The 20,376-nt window shown below is 37.5% G+C and overlaps 1 protein-coding gene across 1 annotated transcript in view; it reads left to right on the top strand.

Annotated features, from left to right (window-relative positions):
* The window catches only part of SEL1L2 (SEL1L2 adaptor subunit of SYVN1 ubiquitin ligase), a 63,871-nt gene that overhangs the window by 18,217 nt on the left and 25,278 nt on the right, over window positions 1-20,376 (top strand). Inside the window, exons 3-8 of the mRNA XM_030763577.2 lie at window positions 10,269-10,322; window positions 10,738-10,797; window positions 10,883-10,964; window positions 12,378-12,532; window positions 13,174-13,230; window positions 20,282-20,350. Of these exons, the coding sequence (XP_030619437.2) occupies window positions 10,269-10,322; window positions 10,738-10,797; window positions 10,883-10,964; window positions 12,378-12,532; window positions 13,174-13,230; window positions 20,282-20,350 (477 nt within the window). The remainder of the gene's footprint in view (window positions 1-10,268; window positions 10,323-10,737; window positions 10,798-10,882; window positions 10,965-12,377; window positions 12,533-13,173; window positions 13,231-20,281; window positions 20,351-20,376) is intronic.

The raw sequence follows: 20,376 nt of genomic DNA on the forward strand, positions 1-20,376 counted from the left end.
CATTGGTAGTTTGGTAGGGATTGCATTGAATCTGTAGATTGCTTTGGGATGTATAGTCATTTTCACAATGTTGATTCTTCCAATCCAAGAACATGGTTTATCTCTCTGTCTGTTTGTATCATCTTTAATTTCTCTCATCAGTGTCTTACAGTTTTCTGCATACAGGTCTTTTGTCTCCTTATGTAGGTTTATTCCTAGGTATTTTATTATTTTTGTTGCAGTGGTAAATGGGAGTATTTCTTTAATTTCTCTTTCAGATTTTTCATCATTAGTGTATAGGAATGCAAGAGATTTCTGTGCATTAGTTTTGTATCCTGCTACTTTACATATTCATTGATTAGCTCTAGTAGCTTTCTGGTAGCATCTTTGGGATTCTCTATGTATAGTATCATGTCATCTGCAAACAGTGACAGTTTTACTTCTTTTTTTCCAATTTGGATTCCTGTTATTTGTTTTTCTTCTCTGATTGCTGTGGCTAAAACTTCCAAAACTATGTGAATAATAGTGGTGAGAGTGGACATCCTTGTCTTGTTCCTGATCTTAGTGGAAATGGTTTCAGTTTTTCACCATTGAGAAAAATGTTGGCTGTGGGTTTGTCATATATGGCTTTTATTATGTTGAGGTAAGTTCCCTCTATGCCTACTTTCTGGAGGGTATTTATCATAAATGGGTGTTGAATTTGTCAACAGCTTTTTCTGCATCTATTGAGATGATCAAATGGTTTTTCTCTGTCAATTTGTTAATATGTTTTATCACATTGATTGTTTTGTGTATATTGAAGAATCCTTGCATTCTTGGGATATCCTCACTTGAACATGGTGTATGATCCTTCTAATGTGCTGTTGGATTCTGTTTGCTGGTATTTTGTTGAGGATTTTTGAATCTATGTTCATCAGTGATATTGGTCTGTAGTTTTCTCTTTTGGGACATCTTTGTCTGGTTTTGGTATTAGGGTGATGGTGGCCTCATAGAATGAGTTTGGAAGTGTTCCTCCCCCTGCTATATTTTGGAAGAGTTTGAGAAAGATAGGTGTTAGCTCTTCCCTAAATGTTTGACAGAATTTGCCTGTGAAGCCCTCTGGTCCTGGGCTTTTGTTTGTTGGAAGATTTTTAATCACAGTTTCAATTTCAGTGCTTGTAATTGGTCTGTTTATATTTTCTATTTCTTCCTGTTTCAGCTTTGGACGGTTATGCTTTTCTAAGAGTTTGTCCATTCCTTCCAGGTTGTCCCTTTTATTGGCATATAGTTGCTTGTAGTAATCTCTCATGATCCTTTGTATTTCTGCAGTGTCAGTTGTTACTTCTCCTTTTTCATTTCTAATTCTGTTGACTTGAGTCTTCTCCCTTTTTCTTCTTGATGAGTCTGGCTAGTGGTTTATCAATTTTGTTTATTTTCTCAAAGACCCAGCTTTTAGTTTTATTGATCTTTGCTATCGTTTCCTACATTTCTTTTTCACTTATTTCTGATCTGATCTTTATGATTTCTTTCCTTCTGCTAACTTTGGGGTTTTCTTGTTCTTCTTTCTCTAATTGCTTTAGGTGTAAGGTTAGATTGTTTATTTGAGATGTTTCTCGTTTCTTGAGGTAGGATTGTATTGCCGTAAACTTCCCTCTTAAAACTGCTTTTGCTGCATCCCATATGTTCTGGGTGGTCGTGATTTCATTGTCATTTGTTTCTAGGTATTTTTTGATTTCCTATTTGATTTCTTCAGTGATCTCTTGGTTATTTAGTAGTGTATTGTTAGGCCTCCATGTGTTTGTATTTTTAACACATATTTTCCTGTAATTGATATCTAGTCTCATAGCGTTGTGGTTGGAAAAGATACTTGATACGATTTCAATTTTCTTAAATTTACCAAGGCTTGATTTGTGACCCAAGATATGGTCTATCCTGGAGAATGTTCCACGAGCACTTGAGAAGAAAGTGTATTCTGTTGTTTTTGGATGGAATGTCCTAAAAATATCAATTAAGTCCATCTTGTTTAATGTATCAGCTAAAGCTTGTGTTTCCTTATTTATTTTCATTTTGAGTGATCTGTCCATTGGTGAAAGTGGGGTGTTAAAGTCCCCTACTATGATTGTGTTACTGTCTGGTTCCCCTTTTATGGCTGTTAGCATTTGCCTTATGTATTGAGGTGTTCCTATGTTGGGTGCATACATATTTACAATTGTTATATCTTCTTCTTGGACTGATCCCTTGATCATTATGTAGTGTCCTTCTTTGGCTCTTCTAATAGTCTTTATTTTAAAGTCTATTTTGCCTGATATGAGAATTGCTACTCCAGCTTTCTTTTGATTTCCATTTGCATTCAATATCTTTTTCTATCCCCTCACTTTCAGTCTGTATGTGTCCCTAGGTCTGAAGTGGGTCTCTTGTAGACAGCATATTTACAGGTCTTGTTTTTGTATCCATTCAGCCAGTCTATGTCTTTTGGTTGGAGCATTTAATCCATTTACATTTAAGGTAATTATTGATATGTATGTTCCTATTACCATTTTCTTAATTGTTTGGGGTTTATTATTGTAGGTCTTTTCCTTCTCTTGTGTTTCCTGCCTAGAGAAGTTCCTTTAGCATTTGTTGTAAAGGCTGGTTTAGTGGTGCTGAACTCTCTCAGCTTTTGCTTGTCTGTAAAGGTTTTAATTTCTCCATCAAATCTGAATGAGATCCTTGCTGGGTAGAGTAATCTTGGTTGTAGGATTTTCCCTTTCATCACTTTAAATATGTCCTGCCACTCCCTTCTGGCTTGCAGAGTTTCTGCTGAAAGATCAGCTGTTAACCTTATGGGGATTCCCTTGTATGTTATTTGTTGCTTTTCCCTTGCTGCTTTTAATGTTTTTGCTTTGTATTTAATTTTTGTTAGTTTGATTCATATGTGTCTTGGCATGTTTCTCCTTGGATTTATCCTGTATGGGACTCTCTGTGCTTCCTGGACTTGATTGTTTCCTTTTCCATATTAGGGAAGTTTTCAACTATATTCCCTTCAAATATTTTCTCAGTCCCTTTCTTTTTCTCTTCTTCTTCTGGGACCCCTATAATTCGAATGTTGGTGCATTTAATGTTGTCCCAGAGGTCTCTGAGACTGTCCTCAATTCTTTTCATTCTTTTTGCTTTATTCTGCTCTGCAGTAGTTATTTCCAGTTTTTTATCTTCCAGGTCACTTATCCGTTCTTCTGCATCAGTTATTCTGCTATTGATTCCTTCTAGAGAATTTCTAGTTTCATTTATTGTGTTGTTCATCATTGTTTGTTTGCTCTTTAGTTCTTCTATGTCCTTGTTAAATGTTTCTTGTATTTTCTCCATTCTATTTCCAAGATTTTTGATCATCTTTAGATCATTACTCTGAATTATCTTTCAGTTAGACTGCCTATTTCCTCTTCATTTGTTTGGTCTGGTGGGTTTTTATCTTGCTCCTTCATCTGCTGTGTATTTCTCTGTCTTCTCATTTTGCTTAACTTACTGTGTTTGGGGTCTCCTTTCTTCAGGCTGCAGGCTTATAGTTCCCGTTTTTTTTGGTGTCTGTCCCCAGTGGGTAATGTTAGTTCAGTGGGTTGTGTAGCCTTCCTGGTGAAGGGGACTGGTGCCTGTGTTCTAGTGTATGAGGATGGATCTTGTCTTTCTGGTGGGCAGGACTTCATCCGGTGGTGTGTTTTGCGGTGTCTGTGAAATTTTTATGATTTTCGGCAGCCTCTCTGCTAATGGGTAAGGTTGTGTTCCTGTCTTGCTAGTTGTTTGGCACGGGCTGTCCAGCACTGTAGCTTTCTGGTCATTGATTGGAGCTGGGTCTTAGTATTGAGTTGGAGATCTCTGAGAGAGCTTTCACGGTTTGATATTACTTGGGGCTGGGAGGTCTCTGGTGGAACTCGGCTCTCCCACCTCAGAGGCTCAGGCCTGACACCCGGCTGGAGCACCAAGACTATGATTGTGGAGGCTTGGTGAATACAAAATCTGATATAGTAGGCCAGTAAGATGGAGACTCTGGGAAGAGTTGCAGCCCAAAAGAAGGCTGCTGGCAGAATCCTATCCTCTGGTCATTGGCAGGAGGCTTCATTTCCTTACCATGTGGAGCTCTTATTAGGGATGCTCATAACAAAGCTTCTTCCATAGAATGGAAGAGAGGAAAAGGGGGAGAGAAGGACAGAGAGGGAAAGGGAGAAAGTCAGGGGCTGGGAGAGTGGGCCCCAAAACTTTTTATCTTTTTGAGCAAAGAACTGTTCCAGGTGCCTTTTACAGTCTTCTAGGGAATTGAAGTTTTTTCCATTAAGAGAATTTTGTAAAGACCAAAATAAACGGAGATCCGAAGGTGCAGTGTTTGGTGAATACTGCAGATGAATCAGAACTTCCCAGCCAAGCTGTAACAGTTTTTGCCTGGTCATCAAAGAAACAGGCAGTCTTGCATTATCCTGATGGAAGATTATGTGTTTTCTGTTGAATAATTCTGGACGCTTTTCATTGAGTGCTGTTTTCCGTTGGTCTCATTGGGAGCAGTACTTGTTGGAATTAATTGTTTGGTTTTCTGAAACAAGCTCATAATAGAAGACTCCCTTCCAATCCCACCATATACACAACATCACCTTCTTTGGATGAAGATCGGCCTTTGGTGTGGCTGGTGGTGGTTCATTTCGCTGTCCCACGATCTCTTCCCTTCCACATTATTGTACAGTATCCACTTTTCATCGCCCATCACAATTTGTTTTAAAAATGGAACGTTTTCATTATGTTTCACTGGAGAATCACATGCAGAACTATGGTCAAGAATGTTTTTTTCGCTTAAATTATGTGGAACTCAAACATTAAAGCAATGAACATAACCAAGCTGGTGCAAATGATTTTCAGCACTTGATTTGTATATTTTGAGTATGTCAGCTCTCTCCTGCATGGTGTAACATTGATTGTTCTCAATTATTGCTTTGATTTGATCGCTATCCTCTTCAGCTGGCCTACCCAACCATGGAGCCTCATTCAGTGAGAAATCTCCAGCACGAAACTTCGCAAACCACTTTTGACATATTCGATCAGTCACAGCACTTTCTCTATACAGTGCACAAATCTTTTTGTGCATTTCAGTTGCATTTTTACCTTTCTTGAGATAATACAGCATAAAATGCTGAAAATGTTGCTTTATTTCTTTCATCTTCAATATTAAAATGGCTATACAAAAATTCACCAGTTTTGTTGTCTTTTTTTATTTTTTATTTATTTATTTATTTTTATTTATTTATTTATTGCGGTACGCGGGCCTCTCACTGTTGTGGCCTCTCCTGTTGTGGAACACAGGCTCCAGACACGCAGGCTCAGCAGCCATGGCTCACGGGCCTAGCCGCTCCGCGGCATGTGGGATCTTCCCAGAGCAGGCCACGAACCCATGTCCCCTGCATTGGCAGGTGGACTGTCTACCACTGAGCCTCCAGGGAAGCCCTGTTGTCTTTTTTTAAATGCACAGTGATATGACAGCTGTCACATACAATCTAACAAAATTGTTTGGAATAAAGTTAAAGACAACTAAGTGCTACTAGAGCCATCTTATGAAAACCGAACTAACCTTTGGCTCACCCGATAGAATGATGTAGTATTTGCATATAACCTACACACATCCCCCTGTATACTTAAAATCATCTCTAGATTACTTACCATGTAAATGTTATGTGAATAGTTTCCAGTGCACAGTAAATTTAAGTTTTGCTTTTTGGAATTTTAAAAATATTTTTGTTCTGTGGTTGGTTGAGTCTGTTGATGCAGAACCCCCCAGATACAGTGGGCCAACAGTATATATTTTGATCTATTTTATATGCTGAACTGTCTTTGCATTCTAGGAATAAATCCCATTTGATCATGGTATACAATCCATTTAATGTGTTGTTGAATTCTGTTTGCTAGTACTTTGTTAAGGTTTTCTTTTCATCAATATACATCAGGGATATTGGTCTGTGGTTTTCTTTTCTTGTAGCATACTTGTCTGGCTTTATTATCAGGGTAGTGGTGGCCTTATAAAATGAGTTTGAAAGTATTCTCTACTCTTCGGTTTTTGGGAAGAATTTGAGAAGGATTGGTGTTATTCTTTAAATGCTTGATAAAATTCTCCAGTGAAGCCATCAGATCCTGGGCTGTTCTTTGTAGGAGGTTTTTGATTACTGATTTAACCTCCTTACTAGTTATAGATCTGTTTAGATTTTTATTTCTTCATGATTCAGTCTTCATAAGTTGTGTTTTTCTAGAAATATATCCATTTCTTGTAGATTATCCAATTTTGGGGTGTATATTTGTTCATACTACTCTCTTATTATCTTTTTCATTTCTGTGGCATCAGTTGTAATGTCCCCTCTGTTATTTCTGATTTTTGTGTTTTGGGTCTTTTTTTCTTAGTCTAAGCATTTGTCAATTTTGCTGATCTTTTGAAAAACTAGCTCTTAGTTTCATTGATTTTTCTACTGTTTTTCTATTCTCTTTTTTGTTTATCTTTCCTTTATTCTTTATTATTTCCTTCCTTCTACTAACTTCGGGCTTCATTTGTTCTGTTTTCTTTAGTTGCTTGAGGTATAAAGTTAGGTTGTTAATTTGAGAGCTTTTTAAAGTAGATTTTTATCTCTATAAACTTCCTCTTAGTACTGCTTTTGCTGCATTGCCTAAGTTTGGTATGGTGTTGTTAGTTTTCATTTGTCTCAAGACATTTTCTAATTTTTCCTGTGATTTTTCTTTGACCCATTTGTTATTCAAGAGTGTGTTGCTTAATTTGTGCATATTTGTGAATTTTCCAGTTTTCTTTTTGCTATTGATTTCTAGTTTCATTCCACTGTGGTCAGAAAAGATACTTGGTATGATTTTAATCTTTTTAAATTTGTTAATATTTGTCTTGTGGCCTAACATATGATCTATCCTGGAGAATGTTCTATGTGATCTTCAGAAGAATATGCATTCAGCTGTAGTTGAGTAGAGTGTTTGCTATATGTCCATTAGGTCTAATTAGTCCTTGGTGTTGGTCAACTCCTCTGTTTCCTTATTAATCTTCTGTCTCGTTGTTCTATCCATTATTGAAAGTGGGGAATTAAAATCTCCTACTGTTATTTTATCACTATTTCTCCTTTCAATTCTGTCATTGTTTGCTTCATATATTTGGGTGCTCTGCTGTTAGGTGCATATACATTTATAATGGTTATATCTTCCTGGTGAATTGACCCTTTTATCATTATATAATGTCCTTTGCCTCTTGTGACAGTTTTTGACTTAAAGTCTACTTTTTCTAAGTGTGATCATCCCTCTCTTTTGGTTACAGCTTGCATAGAATATCTTTTTCCATTTTTTTCACTTTCACAGCCTATGTTTGTTTTTATATCTAAGGTAAGTCTTCTGTAGACAGCATAAAGTTGGATCTTGTTTTTTATCCATTGAGCCTTCTATGTCTTTTAATTGAGGGAGTTTAATCCATATAAAAATTGAGAGTAATTACTTAAAGAGAAAGACTCACTATTGACATTTTGTTCATTGTTTTCTGTTTGTTTTATAGTTATTTTGTCCTTCTTTTCCTCTCTTGATGACTTCCTTTGTCTTTCATTTATTTTTTTGTAATGGCATGCTTTGATTCCCTTCTCATTTTCTGTGTGCATCTTCTGTAGGTATTTTCCTTGTAGTTACCCTGGAGATTACATAAAACGTCTTATAGTTATGACAATCTATTTTAAATTGATATCAACTTAACTTCAATCACATAGACTCTGCCCTCCTCCCACTTTATGTTATTAGTGACACAAATCACTTCTTTTTATATTTTGTATCAATTAACATAGTTTTTTAGTTACAGTTATCTTTTATGCTTTTATCTTTTAAATTCTCTACCAGAATTAAAAGTGACTTATTCACCACCATTACGGTATTACATGATTCTTTGTTTGTCTGTGTATTTATTATTACCAGAGAGCTTTATATTTTTGTATGCTTTTGTGTTGCGGGCTAACATCCTTTCATTTCAACTTGGATTCCCTTTAGCAATTCTTGTAAAGCAGCTCTAGTGTTGATGAACTCCCTCATCTTTTGCTTATCTGGGAAGTTCTATATTTTGTCTTCATTTTTGAAGGTTAGGTTGTCCAGATACAGTATTCTTGGTTGACAGCTTTTTTCTTTCAACATTTTGAATATATCATTTCACTCCCTTCTGGCCTGTAATGTTTCTGCTGAGATATCTGCTCATAATCTTATGGAAACTTCCCTGTACATGACAAGTCTCCTTTCTCTTGCTGCATCTGGTGCTCTATGTCTTTGTTTTGATTATAATGTGTCTTTGTGTTGGCCTCTTTGAGTGGACTCCCTACTTGGAGTTCTTTGAACTTGAATTTAGATACCTATTTCCTTTCTCAGGTTTGGGAAGTTTTCATCCAAATTTTATTAAAATAAGCTCTCTGCCCCTTTATCTCTCAGTCTTCTGTGGCTCCCATACTGTGTATAATGTTCAGTTTTTTTGTGTCCCTCAAGTCCCTTAGGCTTTCTTCACTTTTTTAAATTCCTTTTTTTTTATGTTCCTCCAACTCAATCATTTCAAATGACTTGTGTTCAAGTTCACTGATTCTTTCTTCTGCTTGATTAAGTCTGTTGTTGAATGTCTCTAGTGAAATTTTCAATTTTATTATTGTATTCAGCTCCAGAATTTCTGTAAGATTTTTTTAATAGTTTCTCTTTGTTGATTTTCTCATTTTGTTCATGCATTATTTTCCTGATTTCATTTAGTTGTTTATATGTGTTTTCTTGTAGCATTTTGAGCTTAAGATGATTGTTTTGAATTATTTGTCTGGTAATTTGTAAATCTCCATTTCTTTAGGGTAATTTTTAAAGATTCATTTTATTCCTTTGGTTGGGCCATATTTCCCTGTTTCTTTATCTGCCTTGTTATTTTTTGCTGTGATTTATGCATCTGGGGAAACAGCCACCTTTCCCAGTCTTTATGGACTAGATTTATACAGAGGAAGACCTTCACCAGTAAACACAGCTAGAGATTCTGGGGGTCTCTCAAATATTTTCTGGGAATGTGTCTTCTCTGGATTTGTGTTTGTAATTTCCCAATTACAGAGATTTCTTTTTCAGAAGGTTGTAATCACTTGCTGTCTCTGGTGGTACTGCCTTCTGTGGTACTGCAGGTTCTCTAGTGTTGCAACAAGCCTCCAAGCTCTCTTTTTTGCTTAGAGGCCCCCAGCATCTAAAGCATTCCATTTCTGTCAGTGCTCCAAATCAGATGAGATGAAAGCCAAATCTTCGATCAGCCCCTCTTCAAAAGTCAGAATTCCCACTCTGTTTTTCTCTTTCCTTCCCAAGGGAGAAGCCATGAGGTGGGCTGTTTCTCCTGATTGTGCCGAGTTGTGCTGGCTGCCATCTGCAGTATGCTATAAGTTCTCTGATGCTGCAACAATCCCATGAGCTCTTTTGTTCTCAGAAGCCCCCTGGGGAATCGAAAGTATGCTGGTTCCCCATTAGCACCCTGTATCAGGCAAGACAGAAATCAGTCCCTCAGGCAATCCCACCAAAAGCTGGAATACTGGACCTAAGTTCCACTCTCCTCTTTCCCTCCCAAGGGAGAAGCTCCAAATTGGACACACCAAGCTGTGCTGGCCTGGGGGAGGAGTGATTGCAGATTAAATAACCTTAAAAACCTGCAATAAGATTGCAGATTAAATAATGGCTTTTCTAACCTATTTTAATTGCCTGTTCTTTGCTGTGAGCTTGACTGGGTAACTACGATTTCTTAACTGGCTTCTGAAATTCTCATAAAGGCTTTTTGAACTGTGTATTTTGGCTACATTGGAGAAACAAGGCTTGGGGCTTCCTATTCCACCATCTTGCTCTGTGTTCAGACTTTCACTTTTTATTCAATATAATTCTTCTTGTTTGAACTTTTTATATCCATCACATTTTATTTTTAAAATATGTAAAAAAGTATTCAAATTAAAATTTAAAAGTATTGGAGAAAAAAGTCTTTTCATTGCCAAGAAAGGTAAACACATAGAGAGCTTTGGTTTATACTATTTTATTACTATAATTATTCTAAAATTCAGTAAGTATTAGCTTATTTTCACATATATTATACAAAACTTCCACTACTGTAACCTTTTCCAAATTTTTCCTGTTGCCTTAGCAAAAGTGTAATAAGGCAATTTGCTATGGTATAAGAAATAAGTTAACAATATAAATAATTATAGAGCAGACATTTAAAATACCCCTTACTAATGTAGGTAAGAATAGCTGTAAAATAAATGGATTTGTTGAGTTTTTCTTTTTCTTTTGGGCTTTAGGCATTAGGATTTTTGTCTTCTTGTGGAATAGGAATGGAATACAATCAAGCTAAGGTAAGGTCATTTTATTTTTTTCTGGAACAAAAATGATTTTTTAAAGGGACACTGAATAGAGAGTCTACTCTTTAAGTGAAGGGCTCACTCTAGTGTGGTGGTTAAGAGCACAGCTCAATAGTTAGAGAAGTTTAGGGTCCTAATGCCATTTGTTTCTTAATGTTCCATATTATCAAGTTTCAGATAATATCTACTCCATAGGGGTTTTGTGATGTTTAAATGGAATATCATGTACAATCCCCTTTTCACAGACTCCAGAGCTCAATAAGCCCCCAGTGAATGGCAGCCATCTTTACAGAGAAAGAGAATGAAATTTGTAATTTATTTTGGAGTAGCTCAAGGTTGGGAATAAAAAGGCAATGATTGGGTTTGAGTTTCAAATTTAAATGTCGAATAACCTTTTTTTAAACTTTAGGCACTGATATATTACACCTTTGGAAGTGCTGGAGGAAGCATGATATCCCAGATGATTTTGGTTTGTAATTAAATATTCTTGGGCCCAAACAGGTGTGTTATAAATATAGCATTGTCAAAATATTAAGAATTTATATGTGTTTTAGGGTTACAGATATTTGTCAGGAATCAGTGTTCTACAGAATTGCGAAGTTGCCCTAAGTCATTACAAGAAAGTGGCAGATTATAGTGAGTAATCCACATAATTTATTTTAAGATAAAGAGATTTGCCAAGCAATTAAAAAAACAAATCAATACTAGTTGAAATATTTATGAAAGTATTTAAAGACTGTGCTTTAACATCGGTTATAATACAATTCTTTTAATACAATGTAGAGTTTCTGATTTCTTAATAGTTACTTTTCCAAAAGTTTTAAATGATTGTACTCATCTTTTATTTTTGTTAGTTCATGTCTCCAAACAATTCTATTTTACTTGATCTTGTGATCTTCTTTCCTTAAACTGAGAATTTTAATATAACATGAATAAATATTAAGCAGTTTCTGTAATTCTAACATTTAGAATATGGGATGACTTGTTAAAAATTCCTGAAGAAATGGATGTAAGGTACATACCTTGGCAATCTCTATTGTTGCACTTGAGAACAATTCAAGTAACCATTATTCTATTACCCTATCCTTTGTCTACAAAAAACAGAGCACGAGGTTAATATATATTCCTAGAATCATTTTCAAAGTTGCATGTAATATTTCCTCATGCAACATCACTGAACCAGACTACATAATAGAGTTTTAAATAAAAATCTTCCAAGAAGTGAATAGGGTAAAGTCCATGGTTAATTTCTATGATCAGAATAACATCTGAATTTACATCTTTGACATTATTAGGATCTGAGAAAAGAAAGAAAAAAAATTACTTTTGGGGCTTCCCTGGTGGCGTAGTGGTTGAGAGTCCGCCTGCTGATGCAGGGGACACGGGTTTGTGCCGCGGTCCGGGAAGATCCCACATGCCGCGGAGCGGCTGGGCCCGTGAGCCATGGCCGCTGAGCCTGCGCGTCCGGAGCCTGTGTTCCGCAACGGGAGAGGCCACAACAGTGAGAGGCCCGTGTACCGCAAAAAAAAAAAAAAAAAAAAAATTACTTTTGAATTAAAGATGTTATATATATCAAGATGTTTTTGTATGCTTAATGAAACTGAAATTACCAGATATATTTCAAATTGTGTATTTTGTTAGGTTTACTCAACCATATTTGAAATTTATTTTCAGACTATCCATAGGAAATAATTAAGAAGCAGTTCTTACTCTTGTATTGTAGTTTCAATATACCCAGTAAAAGTCAGTGATAGAAGGAGTTGGTTGCCTTCTTCTGAAATCTGTCTTCTTTCCTGAGCCTGCTTGGCTAGGGTCTTACATATATTGATACAATATTTGTATAGGCAGCAAAAAATAAGTAGTGTCTTGTACTTTTCTGAGAACCAAATAAGCAAAATTCTATCTCCTAAGGATATTACTTTTCTGTTAGTAGACCAGATCTCTGCACAATTTGAAGAGAATAGGCCTAATAGTTTTTTTCTGTAAGCTGACTGCTGTCTCTTACAGTCTGTGTATTCTGGCTACTTTCTGGTTTGTTTCTATTCACAGTTGCTGACAAATTGGAAAAAAGTGAAGGTGTTCCAGTGGAAAAAGTGAGACTAACTGAAAGACCTGAAAATCTGAGTTCTAACAGTGAGATTTTGGACTGGGACATATACCAATACTATAAATTTTTGGCTGAAAGAGGAGATGTTCAGATACAAGTAATGTATACAGATGAGCTTGAATTTTTAGAACATGCAAATTACAAAGGGCTTAGTTCTCTCTGAGTCCTAGAAGGGTTAACAATGCTCCATCTTGAATGGGAAAGGGAAGAGAACCCCCTCTTTGTTCTACTCCTTTTTTGTCTGTATCTTTCAGTTCTTTATAGCCTATGGGAGAGCCAGTTGCAATAGTAATGGCATTGTTTTTTGCATTTACTCCTAAAAAAATTATTACAAAAAAAACCTAGATTTTAATTATAGAAAAAAAGTACCATCCAATGTTGGTTTTAATATGAATGAACTCTTACCAGGATCCAGAAATACCCTGTCCTTGGAAATGGGAATGGAAATAGGACAGCATTTGTGTGACCTTTGAGAACCAAGAGTTAAGGCCACTAGGTTTACGTGCCCAGGTGTTGCTGTACATCACCAGGCCAGCTTTCTGGCCTTGAGGAAGCCATATGACCAACATCAACCCAATAAAATACAGAATTGGGAACGGTTTTCTGCTTTTTTTTTAAGACATGCCAATTGTAGCAAACTGGATCAATATACTGCATTAAAATCAAATAATTTTTTTTCTTTTCTTTATTGAAATGAATACTACTACTAAAATAATTGTCAAAACTCATCATTTCTAGGTATCTCTTGGACAGTTACACCTAATTGGGAGGAAGGGCCTAGATCAGGATTACTATGTAAGTCAATCTCAAGCTTCAGTCACGTGGGGTGGGAAGGATAATGGTGAGAGAGGTTGGCGGGGCCATGAAAGGTGAGAGGGTGGGTGGAAGAGTTGCTGGGGAAAGCCCACTGCTGCTTCCTTGGTCAGATCTGCTTCCCAGTTTTTGAGGAAGAACAAAGTTCACTAGAGAAAGCACTTTTCCTACCTGCCTCCAAGTACAAAGGGGTAGAGGCCTGTGAAGGAGTAGCTGGGGCTGGGGAGTTTCCATGGTCCCACTGAACCCTCTCTCTTCCCACCCAAACTCACTGTTGAACTGGGGTTAGGTGAGGAGGATACACCCATTCCCAAAGGCCAGCTGTGGAAAGTCTACCTGGGAGTTAACACCTCAACCCCACTTGGCTAGATTAGAGGACAGACTGCTACCAATATAATTAGGTATATTATTAATCATCTTTATACATTTGCAAAGCTCCTTTCAGTCACTTTGCTTAATCTTACCTGATCCCAGCGAGGTTAGAAGATTAATTAACAATCCACATTTATGGTGGAGAAAAAAGCAAATAAACTTGACCTACAGAGGATCCTCCTCAGTAAGATGCCAAAGACGTTGGATGAGATCTTGTCGTAATCCTGATTGTGGTTTCAAGGCCCTAGAGCCCCACAGATCTGGGGAACTAACTGGGATTCTTTTAAAAGATGATTTTGCAGCCCTTGTCATTTTATACAAGCCATGTGCTCACTGTCTCAAAGGAACACACACTCTATTTCAACATAGTCCCAATGGCTAAGCAATAGAAATAACTACTTTGTATGGCAGTTACATAAAAGACTGATCTGTTATTACTTTCTGTTTCACTTTATATTTTATTTTATGAATGTACCTTTGGTACTATAGTTTGTGTTTTATATGAGGTACTATACTCATTAGGTAAATGTCAAAGTTCATTTTATAAGATGTGATAAAATAGGTAGCAATTGAAATAAGCATATGCATCCCAAGACAGCTCAACTGAAGGTCTTCAGATTTTTTTAAATCTTCACAATAACTAAGGTTTTAGCTTCTTAGATGAGAAGTTCTGGATTCACACGATTCCAACATCAGATTTCAGCCTGCAATGGGTTTCTCCTGTAAACTATAAGATGCATAACTGAGAATTCCCCATTTTCCATAAAGACAAAATTTGATTGTGAAGGTGCCCAAACCATGCCTATATGGAATGCCCACTAAGCTTTGCAGAGTACATAAGATCCCACAAAGCTCAGCATTGGGCTGGCCAAAAAGTTCATTCGGGCTTTTCTGTATGATGGTATGGAATAACCCGAACGAATTTTATGGCCAACCCAATACTTCCAGTCAGCTCTAGCCACCATGAACACCAGATGGGAGCTGTAGCTGCCTCTAGGTGAGAATGAGGTGCAATCCCAAGGCTGGCAATAGAAGAGCCTGGTGCTGTAGTGGCAACAGCTAGGCAGTTGGGTATCACCCAGGAGCCCAGTCAGGCTCTACTGTGGGCTCATTCACATTCATTATCTCTGTTTTACAGATGAGAAGCTGAGGCTGGAGAGATGAAGTAAATTGTTTCAAATCTCACAGCTAGGTAGTAAGATTGTTAAGGAGTAAAATTTGAACTCAGGATTTCCACATTCAAAGCCTGTGCTCTTGTCATTAAACTTTGCTTACTCTTGACCTGGGCAAAAAGAAAACACAAATTAAAAAAATGCAGCCATTGAAATCTAGTTTCCTCATTTGTAAAGCAAGAAGAAGGAATGATATAATCACTCAGGTTTCTCCAAATTCTCTGGTGGTATGTTGGGCTCCAATCTTCCCATCTAGGCATCTAAAAAGGCTGGTTTAATTCCAGAACCATCCCAGTAGTTGGGCAAGCACAAGCTGGTCCTTCCTGCTTTCCTCAGTCTAATAAATCTGAGGTTGCATGGAGGACTCCAGTCAAGGTATCAAGACTGATTGGCTTATATATCAGTTAGCTTAACCTGCCATCATAAACCCCATTCCCAAAGTTAGGTGGCTTAAAACAACAACCATTTATTTAATTCATGATTTTGGCAGGTCAGTAGTTGTGGCTGGGCTCAGCTGAGAAATTCTTCTGGTCTGGGCCAGGCTCAACTAATCTTGGCTGGGCTTACTCACACATGTATAGTTAGCTAGAGTTTTGGCCAGGGCTGGCCCATTTATGACGGCCTCATCTGTGACAGCTGAGATGACTGGGTCTCTCTTCATGCTCTCATCCTCCAGCCAGTTGGCCCAAGCTTTTCACATGGCAGTCAAAGGTTCTACAAATACAATAGCAAAAGTCTCTTGAGGCCTAGGGTTGGAACTGCCGAAATCACTTCTGCCATATTCTTTTGGCCAAAGTAAGTCATGAGGCCTGCCAGCGTTGAAGGAGTAGGAAAAAGAATTTCTCCTTTTAATAGGCAGAACTGCAAAGTATTGTGGCCGTTTTTGCAACTTGCCACAGCTTAGCTGCATCAAAATCAACTTGGAAGAGCATGGAGATGCAGAGGGGAGAGAGAAGATAAAACGATAAAGACAATTTCTGAAAGGCTGTTGCTGCAGCTCTTCCCATGTCTAGCTTCTCATCCTTCAAGTCTTACTGCATCAGAGAGGGCTTTCTTGATCAACTCTGCTTTTTTTTTTTGCGGTACGTGGGCCTCTCACTGTTGTGGCCTCTCCCGTTGTGGAGCACAGGCTCCGGACACACAGGCTCAGTGGCCATGGCTCACAGGCCTAGCTGCTCCGCGGCATGTGGGATCTTCCTGGACCGGGGCACGAACCCATGTCCCCTGCATCGGCAGGTGGGCTCTCAACCACTGTGCCACCAGGGAAGCCCAACTCTACTTTTTTATCACTTATCCTATCATGCTGTGTTTATTTTTCTCTAGCCCCTCTCACTCCTTGTACTATACTGATCTTGACTTGTTTGCTGTCTCCCCACGATGGAATGTAAATTCTTATCTATCTTACTCATTACTGTGTGTCTTGTACTCAGATTAGTACCTTGTACATATTAGGTACTTAGTAAATATTTACTGAATAAATGAGTAAATGAGTGAATGAATGAATGACAGCATCCTAAGAATTAGACATTTTCCCCAGCCTAAGAACCACCACTTGAGTCAGTATGCTAATGTTATAGTCCACCAAAGAAAATTAGTAGTGTAAGGCTCTTTATAAATATAAGTGATGCCCAGTACTGCCCAGCAAATTAAACATCAGAATACCTGGAAATGACTAGCTTGCCTTTTTTCCCCCTCCTCATTGTTTGATTGAATTAATTTCTCTTATGAGTTGTCACCACAGGCAACATTTTCACCTTCCCCTCCCCACTACCAAATTCTTAATTATTGAAAAGTATTGTATATGCAATTCTTGATTACATTGTCTTGAATTTGTACACATATATTTTAATGTCATTTGCATTTCTAAATATATACAGGCTCAGAATTAATTGGATTAGGAAAGCTGGGTGTTTTGGTGCATATTATTAAAGTGGATAATGCATAATTAAATTAAACCTAGTGGAAGAATAATATCAAGTATGTAAAGGCAACAGCTTTGTCCACCCTGCCACCTATTAAAAAGAACAGAGCTAATACTATCCCCTTTAAGAGTGGCTTATAGAACCTGTGATAAAAGAAGATTCACAAATGTTTTTAGAACAATACATTTTCTTGGCATTTCATTCTAAAGGAAATATTATAAACTGATTAAACTAGGGACTTTCTTAGAACCAACAAAAAAATCATGCCCATTTTTATTTTAAAAAGAGATGTGCATTCAAATAATGAAACTTCACTTAGCATAATGCCTGAGACATATTATAGTTCATCCTATCTAAGACACCATCAATTATAAGATACATTATGTCTACTGAGGAAGAGAAAACACTCCCAATATAAATTATATGATGCCATTGATAGTAAGAAATGTCCTGATTAAAATGGGAGACGAGTTGGGCGCTGTACGCCTTAGAATCAGTAAAATATGATGGTGGGTGCTCAGTAAATATTTGAAGAATGGATGGATGGATGGATCGTGTCTTAGTCTGTTTGAGCTGTTATAACAAAAATACCACAGACTGGGTGGCTTATAAACAATGAAAGTTTATTTCTCACTGTTTTGGAGGCTGGAAGTCTGACCTCAGGGTACCAGCATGATTGGGTGAGGGCCCTCTTGCAATGCAGGCTTCTCCTTGTATCCTCACATAACAGAAGGGGCAGGCTAGCTCTCTGGGGCCTCTTTCAAGGGCACTAATCCCATTCATGAGGGCTCTGCCAGTCACCTCTTAAAGACCCCACTTCCTAATACAATTACCTTGGGCATTAGGTTTTCAACATATGAATTTGGGGGGAACACAAATATGCAGACCATAGCAGATGGATAGATGAATGGATGGATGGATGGATGGATGGATGGATACTTGACTCTTTGAGAGCAAGAACTCAGGTTTGCCCATGCATAGCCATCAAAGTAGCTTGCATGGTTCTTTCACATAGTGTTTAATAAATGTTTATGCAATTGAAACAATAGCATTGAAGGCAGGTTAATGTAAAGATAAAGAAAAGAGAGCTGAGATGCCAAGTAAGCCAGGAAAGAGGAAGGGGAAATGAGAGAGAGCCTCAATTCCTTTGGTCTTTACAAGATCATTATACTGAAGGATGGGGAAAACTCCAGGATTCTTATTTGCTTCTAGGGAATAGATGATTCTCTTTTAACAGTTCAAATCTAGAGTCCCAGAATGTAACTTTTCCCCCAGAGCTCTCTATTGCCAAATATTTGAGCCCAAATTCTGAAACTGGACTTTGAAAATGATTTCATAGAATCATAATGCTAGAGCTGGAAGGGACCATAAAAATTAAAATCCAGTCCCCTTGTTTTAGAGATTGACAAATTTATCTTTTCATTCAGTCATTTATTCTTTCATTCCAGAAATATTTTCTGAGTGCCTAACATACAGTAGACACTGTGCTAAGATACAGAGAATTCAACACTGGGGGAGACAAAAAATTAAGCAGACAGGTCAATGGATGCATGCCATGATAGGGAAAGACAGGGTTCCCAAAAGCACAGAGGAAGAGAACATGAATGAATAATCCAAAGCCTGGAGCAAATTTGTACTATGACTTGCACAAATTATAGTTACTGACGGATATATTCGGGTCTTGGCTCAGTAGAGATATTTATAAGAAATACGATTATTTCTTATACTGATGTGTTCTGATAAATGTGATCGTTAAATCATACGTTTAGTCATACCTTTGATTTATTTACCAATATGTAATTGGTAAATCATACATTGCTACAATTTTCTCCTATCCAGTTGACACCTACGTTATTCCAGACATTTTAGACAGCATTTGTTTCAAGACTACTTCATGCTCATAAATCTCCAATGGCTTCTATTTTTTACCAAATAAAATGAAAGTCCTTAGCCTGGTATTCAAGACTGTTTATAATACGGCCCCATCACATTTTTGCTAGTCCTAGCTTTTGGATGTTCTACTTCAGGTGTACCGAAGTAACTACTATTTCCTGGACACACCTTGGACACTCCCATCTCCATTCTTTGTTCATGTTATTCCCTCAGCCTATGATGCCTTCTGCACAGTGAATCCTTTATCTTTTGTATGACCTTTATCATTTAAGCCCTCCTTCTTTAAACCACGAAGGCAGAGTGCCAAGGACATGGGAATTGGATTCAGGCTGCTGGCGGGTTGCCAGTACCAACTGCATGAATCTGAGTGTGACTAAATGGGCGCAGATATTAATAATACCTTCCTTACAGTGCTGTTGTGAAAACTGAGTAAGGAAAAGCTTGTAAAACACTTAACATAGAGCTGCATACAATTTCTATTATTCTAAACCCATCTAATTCTTTTCAGTGTCCCTTTTAGGTCACCTATCACTTATTGTCTTACTGCTATTTACATCTACTCCTTTTTCTCAACAGTATTGTTCGGGAGCAAATGTAGGGATAGGGTTTTTTGCTCATCTATGAATCACCTATAATACCTGCCATACTACCATATGTATGGCAGGTTTCAACCAAGTTCTTGAAAGGATAAGTGAAGAATAGAAGAGGTGGATGGATGAATGGATGCATGATGTGATGAGGTCCGGGATGGTAGCGTTTGTATTTACTTTATGTCCACAAGGCAGACCGACTTTAGTAACAAGTGTGTGGTTCTCAAATAAGTTGGCAATCTTTCTAGAGCAAATTTATGTATAAAAGAACTACCTGCATTTCTTCCTTGAACATTCTCTTCTCTTTGGGAAGGAGTGGATCCTTGCACATCAATCTAGTCAAGGCTTTTTAAAGAGAGAAGAGTTGTGTCCTAATAAGACACTTTGGCGAGTGTCTTCATTTCTCATTCCTGGGGCTTCTTTCTTTTATTTCTCCATGTGGTCTCTGAGGAGAACTGATGGAAGGTCACGATGAGGCCTAAGGAATGAGGCAGCAAGAGACAGGTCAGCTCCCATGGGTTCTAGACTGAGCATTTCATTTAACATTATGACCCAGAGAGAATCAAAGGCTTTGCTGGCCCCCTTCAGTTTGATTTAGAAAGAATTGGTCTGAAGTTCACCTCTGCAGAAAGGCCTGGGCTCAGCAGGCAGCCAGCTGTGTCTAGTCTTACTTCCTCTGCCTCATAAACATTAGGATGCTGTATATCCAATTCTGCCAATTACACAAACTGTCTTATGCAATAAGTACATACTGACAACATACAAGTATACTTTTTTAAAATAACGGAGTATTTAGTTCTGCAGCTGGGATTTATCTGTCCTCCACAAAGCCACATGCCTATCATGCCTTTCCAAATGTGAGAAACAAGCCCTAACATTCTAAAATTATATATATGAAATATATATATTTATCTCCCACTCTTTCAGGTTTGTGATTGAAATAGCACTTGGAGTAGTGCTTTAAACAAAGTGGGCATTTCATAGATCGTTTTTAATGCATGTTGAATGAAATAAAATTTAGTTCAAAAGCTATTTTGTATGATATGTTCATTACTGTCAATAATGTTGTTCCTTTTCTCTCCAGAAAGCATTATACTACTTCTTAAAGGCAGCAAAAGCTGGGAATGCAAATGCCATGGCATTTATAGGAAAGGTACAAGCTTCATCTTTACCAATATT

This window comes from Delphinapterus leucas, chromosome 15 (genome assembly GCF_059928025.1).
Source record: "Delphinapterus leucas isolate spDelLeu-1000000601 "Yukka" chromosome 15, BTC_Dleu_Yukka2, whole genome shotgun sequence".
NCBI classification, from domain to species: Eukaryota; Metazoa; Chordata; class Mammalia; order Artiodactyla; family Monodontidae; genus Delphinapterus; species Delphinapterus leucas.